Source organism: Humulus lupulus, chromosome X (genome assembly GCF_963169125.1).
Source record: "Humulus lupulus chromosome X, drHumLupu1.1, whole genome shotgun sequence".
Taxonomy (NCBI): Eukaryota; Viridiplantae; Streptophyta; class Magnoliopsida; order Rosales; family Cannabaceae; genus Humulus; species Humulus lupulus.
Genome location: NC_084802.1, coordinates 108,019,330 through 108,030,355, shown reverse-complemented (window position 1 = coordinate 108,030,355; position 11,026 = coordinate 108,019,330). Strand labels below are relative to the sequence as shown.

Genomic DNA, 11,026 nt, shown 5'->3' with positions numbered 1-11,026 from the left:
TGTTTGATCTTTTTTATAAAAGATCACTCGTAAAGACATGCTTAGTCCATTTTTAATACGAGATTATAAGGGACTGTGCGCAGCCAGTCATTCTTGCCAACCATTGTAAATTTATTTTTACAAGTATTTGTTCATTACGTGTGTTGTTTTGTTGTATTACAAGTGTTAAAATTTTGCAACGAGAAGTAATGTTCGCACATGTCGTGGTCAAGGCAAGTGACCAAGGACCTAAAGCTCCTCGATCACTTGGGGGGCATATAAGGTATATCAATAGCAAAGCATACCACAAGGTATGTAAACACATGAACAAAATAAGTGAAAGCATGCTACGGTACTTAGCGTATTTTTCAAAATTTATGATTTTGTTAAATCGAACCAAAGTACTATGCTAAGTTCGGTCATGCGAACAGGTATTATAATAAAAGATTATAATATCAAAGGCAAACGTTTACACCGCGAGCATTAGTGCTCGGATGTAAAAATAGAATTAAAAGGAATAAAAACCTTTACACCGCGAGCAGTATTGCTCGGATGTAATTGTTCAAACATATGCAAAAGAGCTGCCCTCGCAGCAATAAAAGAAAAAAGATTGTCTTTACAAAAAGACCCGTGGGCCATAAAACGATAAACAAAAAAAAAATATATTAATTTGGCTGGGGGGCAGGAGGGTCTTCTGGATTAGGAGCGTTTTGATCAGCCGGAGGTTTAGCCACAGCAGCAGCAGTAGGATTTTGGGCCTTGGCTTTCTCTTCTGTCTCCAGCCGAGCAACACACTGCGTCATCAGCGTCTCTTGCAACTGCTCGGAGAGATAGCTAATGTCTACCCCCCGATTGTGCTTCCAGAGGTCGTAGAAGCAGAGGAAAGTGGCTTCCTTATACTTCTTCAGAGTTTTAACTCTGTCCTCCTCGAGCTCGCGCACCCGTTCCTCAAGCTTCTTTACCTCATCCCTGCTGGCGGTCAGGTCGAGTGTTAGCTGCTTGCACTCTTGGGTGTTGAGTTTGCAGTTCTCCTTCCATTTGTGCCGCTCGTCGATGGCTTTGTTTCGGGCCGCTTCACTCTCCTGAAGCTCTCGGGTAAGAGTGGATTGGTCCTCGCATAGCTGCTCGTTCAGCTTAGCCAGCTCCTTGTTCTCCTCGAGTAGCTTGGTCTTCTCATCCTTAAGCGCTTGCGTAGCCTGGGCAAGCCTGGAGTCAAAGTTCCTCTCTCGAGAAACCATCGCCCCAGCTCGGCGCCAGCTAGCACTCAAGGACAAAAACCCCTAAAGAAAAAATGAGTTAAGAGAAGAAATTTAGCATAAATGACAAAGAAGCGAAAGATGACTTACACTGGCTATCTCGTTCAGCCTTCTGTTAATGATTTCGTTAATGTCCATCGTGGCAGTGTTAGTGATGGCGACCTGGAAACGCCTATGCTTGGAGAGCCGATATAATCTCTCCCTGGCCATGCCAACTATGTGGCTGGGCAGGGAGCCTTCGAACAAGTGGTCTGTGGTCTCTTTGTCTACGACCTTTGAGGAAGACCGAGGATCGGCAAGCGTGGGAGTTTGTTGCTCGAGGGCAGGCGGATGTGTTTAGTTCTCTTTGGAGGGGGCGTCGGTGGGAGCATCTTCTGTTCGGGCCTTCTTCGAAGGGGTCTTGCTACTTTACCCACGAGCTCTTTTGATGTCCTTCTTCGAGACAGAAGCTTCGGCAGCAGCTTGGTAGTGTGCAAAGAAGTCTCCAGGGTCCATGCCTGCACAAAGAATGAACATTTCAAACGATGAAATTAAAGGGTCGCAGAGAAACAAAGGTTATAATATAAGAGATGCAAAAGTAAGGTACCCGAGCTACACCTACTGGTCGGAACATTATCTACTGAACTACCTAGTTCCTGGAAGAAATCTGAATTTAAAGAAGGAGCGTTCCTAAAGTTGCCGTCCCCATCAAATAGGTGGATGGGAATGGGCAAGTTATTTAAAAACGAGAATGGTGTACCGTATACATCCGACGAGTCGTCAGACTGTTCGGCAGGCTCAGCAGCCTTTTGTTTCCCCTTGCCCTTAGGGACCGACGGTTCTGCTGCTCGCTGGGGAACAGCAGGCTCCCTGATTGTAACTCCGGTTGGCCTCCTGGGAGGAGGTGACTGAGGTTGCTGCTCGGGACCCTGCTCACGTACCACGCCAGCTTGGACACCACCCGCCGCAGGATCGCTGGTCGCAGGAGGGGATCCCTTAAGGCTAGCCAACCTAAGGTTAGCCTTAGTGATCAAGTTTTTCACACTCTTAGCAGCATTGGGCATGCTGGCTAAGAGTGCTGCCCTCGACTCCATTCCTGGAGTGGGAGTCGGGCGCAACCATGGACCTGGAGTACAATGGAACAGTAGAGTATTATGACAAGAGAAAATTTAAAGGGCAAGAACTACTAGTTTAAGGCTCGTTATTCCCTTTACCTCCTCGTGCGAAGGCTAGGTTGTCTGCAGCAATGTCAGGTGTGAGAAAGTATTCCAGATGATACTTCCCCACATTGGAGATATGGGTGGTCTCAGACAGAAACGTGCGTCCGGTCTCCTGGTGGTAGAAATGGAAGAACCCCGTACCGTCTTGGTTGGGGTTGGACTTAAGGTCAAATAGATAATTGACCTCATGAGGAGAGGGGGCTGGCCATTTCTTGAGTTTGTAAAGGATATAGAGCGCGGTCAGCATCCTATATCTGTTCGAGGTAATCTGAAACGGGGCCACCCCGAAGTAATTAGCCACCCCTTGGAAAAATGAATGCAGAGGCAAGGCGGCACCCGCCTCGATATGGTATCTCGACCAGGCACTATAAGCCCCCCTGGCAGGTTCGCTCGCTGGTCGATGGAAGGTCTGACTAGGGTCACCCCCGTCAGATTGTACTTATTTAAATAATTGGAGACCATGTGAATGGTCACCGTGCTCAGAGATACCACGTGCCACTCGACAGTTGGCTGGTCGGCGTGATGAGGACGGGCACGTGCCTGAACTTCAGTCTCAGGAGGGAATTCTCCTCGACCACTGGTCGAGGGGGCATCAGCAGGAGGCTGACTGGGAGAAGGGTTGCGTCTTTTTCTGGCCTTGGTTTTTGTTCTGGCCATTTTCTGGGTAGGAGCTGGTGGAGGATTTGGGTTAGAACGTGAGAATGGAATTTCTGGAATCAACATGGATGGATTTTCTTCGCCTTTGAGCAGTTGGGCTAAGAGTTCGTCTTCGATGGGTCTTTCTCCTCCCCAAGGGTCTTGCATATGAACTGCAAACAGACAATGGAGGAGATAAGACAATCCGCGAAGTAGTGTAGGGAAGCTAGGATAACGTTGCTCGTGCCTAAATAGCCAGCAGCATCCTAATCCTATGCTAACTTCAACGTGGATAAATAAAAAGAAAGAGGGAAGAAGAACGTTTTCTGAAAGGAACTTTTTTCGACTCCCAAAGGGCAGGAAAAATTTTCGGTGTTTTCATCTAGCTTAAAGGTTGAACCTTTCGACAACCTAACGTCCCAAATCAGAAACTCTATCTATCAAAGTACTAATCTAACCCATACAAAGTATAAAGATGCACTTCTACAGAATATTAGGCGATCTATACCAAAAACCCTAAAATCCCTATTCAAGAACGCACACATATCAGAGCACAAAAATAGCATGCATGGCGTAGTACAGAGCTTCAAGGATGGAATCCTTACCTGAGAGAAGGAGGATATGAGGAAGAAAATGAAAACTTGAGGCGGAAGACCTGTGGCACGACGTCGGACTGGTTTTTTGAAGCTTTGAACACTGGTGCAAGTTCTTGAAAATTTTGGCAAAAATGACGGATAAAGGTTTCTTGAAAAAGAAGAAAGGCTACTTATAGAGATCAAGGGGATAGCCAAAAGGCGGTAATCATCACTTCCCACTTTCAAAACATGGGGAAGTGGACAAGCCGTCAGATTGCCTTTTCAGAAACCGAAAAGACTTGATTAGACATAATTATGTCGCAGTTTTCGAAAATGCACGGGGATTCTGACAGACGTGGGAAGACGAACGGTTGTTCCCTTAAGTTTCTTTATTATTGGTCGCACTAAACAAACTTGGGGGCAAATGTTATCCCAAAAATCAGAAGTGAATGACATGGCAGGAATTAATTGCACGTGGCTGACACCTGGCAAAACCTGTGTTCGACTATCGACCAGGAAGATGTTCGGAGTTATGCGATCGGTCTCTTCATACGACCAGTCTGGTCGTAGGCACGTAACACGCGGAGGAAATCTTAGGCAGTTATGATGGAATCCGAAATTCTCTCCCATGATTTCTTGAGTATCCGATTATTTAGGAAATAATATCTGTAACAAATCAATGTAAATCTTCCCTGAGCTTATAAATAGTAGAAGAGGGCTCAGGGAAGGAGATCCGATCTTTTTCTCTTTTTTTTGACTTCTAAATCGCTGGAGTTTAGAGTGATCATATCAATTATATTGTATTGTTCTTGAGAGGTGAGTGAAACTCATTGAACCCTAGTTCTTTGATCACTACTTTGAATCCCATATCAATAACAATCTAAGTGGACGTAGGTTATTAGCAGATCCTGGGGCCGAACCACTATAAAATATCGTGTTCTTATTATTTTCTCTATCACGTTCTTTTCAACGCATTCAACCACATCAAGTGTATATTTGACTCCGTGTCAGTGGCCCGAAATCGGGGTCAACAAAGTTATATTATTTCTTATGTATCTTTCCCAAAATAGTAGCTATGTATAGTAGATCTAATGGTCCAAGGTCTTAGAAATAGTTGGGTCATTCCACCAATCATGTCCAATCAAGTCTTTTCAGTTTCCCAAAAACTTGTCTGAGGACTACTACACTTCTCCATACTTTGAAAAAAGTAATTTCATGATTCCCTCTTTTATGGTGTCACAATCACCATAAATAATACCCCACCGGCACTGAAATCCCCGAACAACAACAAGACGTGTTGTAACCTCCACCGAGGAGGGTAACAGGGGTGGCCATCAACGAACCAACCGGCACCCCGCGACCTGCTGTTGCATCGGCCCCTCCAGGGAAGGGCAAGAAGAAGGCCTCAAAGCCTATTCTTGAGTCGTCAGATGAGAACTATACTAATTTTTTGCTTTTAGATAGTCTGCCTATTCCCTGCCACCTTTTCGACAGGGATGGCAACTTTAAATACCCACCTGCTTTAAATTCAGACTTCTTCAGGCCAGAGAGTGAGTGTACCACTAGTAAAGTAAATAGTGTAGCGACCAGTAATTATAGCTCGGGTATTATACTTTTAATTTCTCTGCCCTTGTTTCCTAAACTTAGCAAGTTCCTTTTATTATATTGCCTAACTATTCTCTTGTTTCTTCTTTACAGGCATGCCTACCGAACATGCTTTTGACTTATACGCCAAATCAGCGAGCAAGAAAAAGTCCCACAAGCACCAGTCTGGGGAGGGCTGCAACAATCCCCCTGCGAAGAAATCTCGAACAGACAACCCTCCTGCGTCTACTCCCACAAAGGAGACAACTCCTCAACCAGCTCCTGCCAGAGATGTAACTCCTCCACCTCCCGTAAATCTAGATCCCCCGTCTCCGGTCGAACAGACTCCTCCTCCAGGTCCAGCCGACCTTTTGCCTCCAACGTCCACCGTCCAGCAGTCGGCTGGTCACCGAGAAGAAGCCTCGGGAGACGACCTCATGGGCGTGGTGCTTAATTCAGCCAAAGATAGGCTGTCCAAAATAACAAAGCACCATCACAGCCGAGAGCGATTCAGGAGACTGGCTCTATGGTGGTTGATCAAGTCTTCAACCGCGCACTGAATGAAGTGCTTACTGTAAGTTGCTTTCTTTATGAATTTTCTTGCCAATTCGCTCCTACTAACTGCTTTATCTCTTTCTGATCACAGGGAGTTCTTACCATGACTTCTAGCTGGCGATGCTCGAGGACGCTCACCGCTCAATTTGAAAAGAGACTTAGCAATTATCTTAGTGCTGCTGAGGCTCGATACACCGAGAAACTCAAGGCGTCTGAGGCTACTCATGCCGAGCAGCTGAAGGTAGTTGAGGCAAAGCATTATGAGGCTATTAAGGAATCCGAGGCTAAGCACACCGAGGCCCTTAAGGAACCTGAGGCGAAGCACCTCGAGGCGCTGCAAGTGACCGAGGCCAAACTCACTTCTCTTGAAGAAGAGTTGAAAAAGAAGGAGGCGAGTATTGCCAAGATCACTGAATCTAAGGAGCAATACAAGGAGACTTCGCTCATAAATTACCGGGAAGCCCACAAGCTTCAAGCTGAGCTGGAGATAAGCCGTAAAGAAGTTACTGCACTGGAGGAAGAGAATACCCGCAATGTTGAAGACTACAAATGGGCGGCGTTCGAGTGCTTTTACTTGTTCTAGAAGAAACAACCCCAATGCTAATTTCTCCTATCTTCCAGACCATATCAGGGAGGCAGAGTTAGCTAGGTGTGTTTCTCGTCTGGAAGAAGAAACAACTCCAAGGTCTCCAGAGATTTCTTTAGCAACCAGCATCGAGGGCGCCCGAGAAGAGGCTGGAGATACAGTTGATCAACAGCAAAAAAAATCACCACAGAATCCCCCAGCTACTTCATAATTTTATCTTTTTATTTTTGAATTATATGACCTACGGGCCATGATGTAAAAACAATTTTATATTTTAACTTTTATTGCTGCACGGGCAGCTTTTTTCTTTTTATTAAACAATTACATCCGAGCAGTCACTGCTCGCGGTGTAAAAGAATTCATTTTGATATTATAATATTTACATTTTATTATAATATCTATTCACATGACCGAACTTAGCATAGTACTTTGATTTGATTTAACAAAATACAAAATTTTGAAAAATACTCTAAGTACCCTGGCATGCTTTCACTTATTTTGCTCATGTGTTTACATACTTTTCGATATGCTTTGCTTACTAGATGCCTTATATGCCCCCCAAGTGATTAAGGAGCTTTAGGTCCTTGGTCACTGCCTTGACCATAACCTATTCGAACATTATTGCTCTGAGCAAAGTAATTAAAACAATAATACAGCAAAACAACACACGTAATGAGCAAATACTTGTAATAAATACAATAATTGGCAAGAATTATTGGCTGCGCGCAGTCCCTTATATTTCTCATAATAAATGGACAAAACGTGTCTGTACGAGTGATCAATAAGATCTTAAACTTATAAGCAATTAGTCAGATAAAATGACCAACCCTTTTTCACAACTTGTAAAAAGTAAAATTAATACAAGCCAATTCTTTAAGAAGAATTGTTCATTGATAGTATTTGTGCAGGTGTTCTCAATTCCTATAGCGAGGAATGAGATCTCCATTTAAGCGAGCAAGTTTATAGGTGCCTCGATGGAGGACTTTTTCAATCTGGTACGGTCCTTCCCAGTTAGGTCCGAGTACTCCAGCAGCCTGGTCAAGGGTGTTTAGGAAAACTCTTCGAAGTACTAGATCTCCGACATTGAATTTCCTTCACGCACTTTAGAATTGAAATACCGGGCAACTTTTTGCTGGTAAGCAGCTACTCGAAGTGGGGCTTGCTCACGCTTCTCATCGATTAAGTCCAGGGATTCCATCAATAGTTGGCTATTAGGGCCTTGATCGTACATTTTTCTGCAATGGAACGGCGGATCTAACTCAACAGGCAACATAGATTCATACCCATAAGCCAAGGAAATTGGGGTATAACCTGTTGCTGTTCGGTGGGAAGTTCTATGTGACCAAAGCACTTCAGGCAATTGCTTTGTCCATGCCCCCTAGCTTCTTCAAGTCTTTTCTTCAGAGTATCCTTTAGCATTTTGTTGACTGCTTCGACTTGTCCATTTGCTTGGGGATGAGTGACTGAGGGAAAGCTCTTGATAATTCCATGTTGTTTGCAAAAATCTGTGAACAGATCACTATCAAACTGCGTGTCGTTGTCTGAGACAATTTCCTTGGCAATCCATAGCGACATACGATGTTTTTGACCACAAAATCTAGCACTTTCTTGGTCGTTATGGTTGTGAGTGGCTCGGCTTTAGCCCATTTAGTGAAGTAATCGACGACAACTGCAGCATAGTTGACGCCGCCCTTTCCTGTGGGTAGAGATCCAATCAAGTCTATACCCCAGACTACGAACGACCACGGACTTTGCATCTGTTTCAACTCATTAGGGGCTGCTCGTGGGATTTTGGAGAACCTCTGGCACTTGTCACACCTCTGCACAAATTCCATCGAGTCTTCATTCATTGTTGGCCAGAAATACCCTTGCCTCAGAATCTTTTTTGATAAGCTTTGCCCCACTACGTGGTCCCCTCAAAAGCCTTCGTGTACCTCATTCATCAATTCCTTGGCCTTCTCTTTCAAAATACATCTGAGGAGTGGCATTGAGAATCCCCTTCGGTACAAGATTCCATCGACCCAGATATACCTTGCGGCCTGCCGCTAAAGGGTCCTGGCTTTGTTTCTGTCCATCGACAACACGCCTTGCGTCAGATACTTTATGTATGGTGCCATCCATATATCTGCTACCTGGATCACCAGAGTAGTCTCCTCTACTTGGATGCTTGGCATAGACATCCATTCAACTGGCACTATGTTCAAAGTATCAGCATTCTTCGCACTTGCAAGCATCAGCATTTGAATTCTAGTAGTGAGGTACTTGCTGAAGGGTGTGCTTGTCAAACTGTGCTAATAGATCCTTTGTTTTGTTTAAGTAAGCAACCATCTTTAAACCTCAGGCCTGGTATTCTCCCATGAATTGATTGACCACCAGCTGAGAGTCACTACAGAGTTCAAGTGCCTTTATGTTCATGTCTCTGGATAATCGTAACCCAGCGAGCAATGCTTCATATTCGGCTTTGTTGTTAGAAGCAGTAAAGTCAAACCTGATTGCACAGTGAAATCAATGCCCTTCAGGCATTATCAAAATAACTCCTACTCCTGCATGGCACTCGTTAGAAGAACCATCTTTAAATAACTTCCACGAGGGAGCTCAGTTTTAAGGCTCAGGCTCTTCAGGATCTTCAGGTGTATCTGACTGCTCGTTATCTGGGAGCCTAGTGAACTCGATGATGAAGTCAGCTAGGGCTTGCCCTTTTATTGCTGCTTGTGGCAAGTAAGAGATATCGAACTGCCCAAGTTTGACTGCCCATTTCAATAATCTTCCTGTGGCTTCTGGCTTTTGAAGAACTTGCCCTAGAGGCTGATCGATCATAATCGTGATTGAGTGAGCTTGAAAGTAAGATCGCAACTTCCTAGAGGCTAAAATTAAGCAATAGGCTAACTTTTCAATAGGTGGATACCGCAGCTCTGCTCCAATTAGCCTTTTGCTTACATAATAAACAACCTTCTACATGCCTTCTTCTTCTCTTACTAAGACAACACTAGCAGCGTATTCTGTGATCGCTAAGTAAACAAACAAAGTTTCCTTATCGACCGGTTTCGATAGAATGGGTGGTTGCGCCATGTGAGTCTTCAATGCTTGGAAAGCTTGCTCGCACTCCTCCGTCCATTCAAATTTCTTGTTGCCTCTAAGTAGATTAAAAAATGGGATGCACTTGTCCGTCGATTTGGAAATAAATCTACTCAGAGTAGCAATTGTTCCGGTCAAACTTTGAACATCCTTGATCCTTGCTGGAAATTTTATATCGACCAAGGCTTTGATCTTATTGGGATTGGCCTCAATTCCTCTTGAGTTTACGATAAATCCCAAGAACTTCCCCAATCCTACCCCAAAGGAGCACTTGAGGGGATTCAGCTTCATCTGATATTTGTTCAAGACGTTGAAGCACTCTTGCAAATCCTCTATATGCCCTTCTGTCTTCTTTGACTTAACCAGCATGTCATAGACATAGACCTCCATGTTTGTGCCGATCAGTCCCCTAAACATGTGGTTGACCAGTCGCTGGTAAGTCGCACCAGTATTTTTCAAACCGAAGGGCATTACTTTGTAACAGTAAAGCCCTGTGTCAGTCCGAAAGCTAGTGTGATCCTCATCAGGGGGATGCATACTAATCTGATTATACCCGGAGTATGCATCCATGAAAGAGAGAATCCCATGCCCTGCAGTGGCATTGATCAGTTGGTCGATCCTAGGGAGTGGGAAACAATCCTTAGGGCAGGCTTTATTGAGGTCTATGAAATCCACGGATGTTCGCCATTTTCCATTCGGCTTGGGAACTAGCATGGGATTAGAGAACCACGATGGATAAAATGCTACCCTGACGAATCCATTCTCCTTAAGCTTCTCGACTTCTTCTTTCAAGGCCTTTGATCTATCTTTGTCGAGCAGCCTCTTTTTTTGTTGTACCGGTGGAAAACTTTTATTTATATTAAGGATATGGCTAATGACTACAGGGTCTATTCCAACCATGTCTTTATGCGACCAGGCAAAGAACTCCTAGTTTTCCTTCAAAAATTCCACCAGTGCTTGTTTTGTTGTTGTCTCTAAATTTCTACCGACTTTCACAACCCTGGTCAGATTTTCTTCATCGAGTTGGACCTCTTCAAGGTCCTCGATGGGTCCTATCTCTTCCTTAAAATCCCCAAAGCGAGGATCTAGGTCTCTATCCTCACTTTGGGCAATGCCCTATTTGGCAACATTATCACCTGATTGGGTTTGTACATCAACTGCCATTTGTAACTCTTTTCCGGGAACGTCCCTTGACACACCTTTCTTCGCCTTCGTTATCAAGGCGTTGTAGCACTCCCTTGCTTCTCGCTGATTTCCCAACATGCATCCTACCCCTACGTCTGTTGGGAATTTCATGGCAAGGTGCCATATTGAAGTGACGGCTCGCAGGTTGACCAGAATTGGTCTCCTAATTACAGCATTATATGCCGAAGGACAATCAACTACTATGAAAGCAGTGAGTAATGTCCTATTAGCAGGTGTAGTACCTGCTATTACTGGAAGCCTAATCGACCCAGTTGGGGCGAGCCCTACGCTAGAAAAACCATAGATGGTTTGGTTGCATGGCTCCAAGTCCTTGACGGACATCTTCATTTTCTCCAGTGAAGACTTGTATAGGATGTTGACCGTTCTACCTGGTCA

General features: G+C 44.5%; 1 protein-coding gene across 1 annotated transcript; it reads left to right on the top strand.

Moving 5' to 3' along the window:
* Positions 1–3,797: 3,797 nt before the first annotated feature.
* LOC133806143 (actin cytoskeleton-regulatory complex protein PAN1-like) lies at positions 3,798–6,367 on the top strand. Its single transcript, XM_062244268.1, has 3 exons — positions 3,798–3,810; positions 5,344–5,540; positions 5,876–6,367. Exons 1-3 carry the CDS (start codon positions 3,798–3,800, stop codon positions 6,365–6,367), a joined length of 702 nt encoding a protein of 233 aa, XP_062100252.1.
* The last annotated feature ends 4,659 nt before the right edge of the window (positions 6,368–11,026 follow it).

Bases quoted from the DNA above. Each gene is read 5' to 3' on its own strand.
- LOC133806143 (XM_062244268.1), top strand. The intron at 5,541-5,875 runs GTAAATCTAGAT...TTCTGATCACAG, and splicing joins ATGTAACTCCTCCACCTCCC to GGAGTTCTTACCATGACTTC.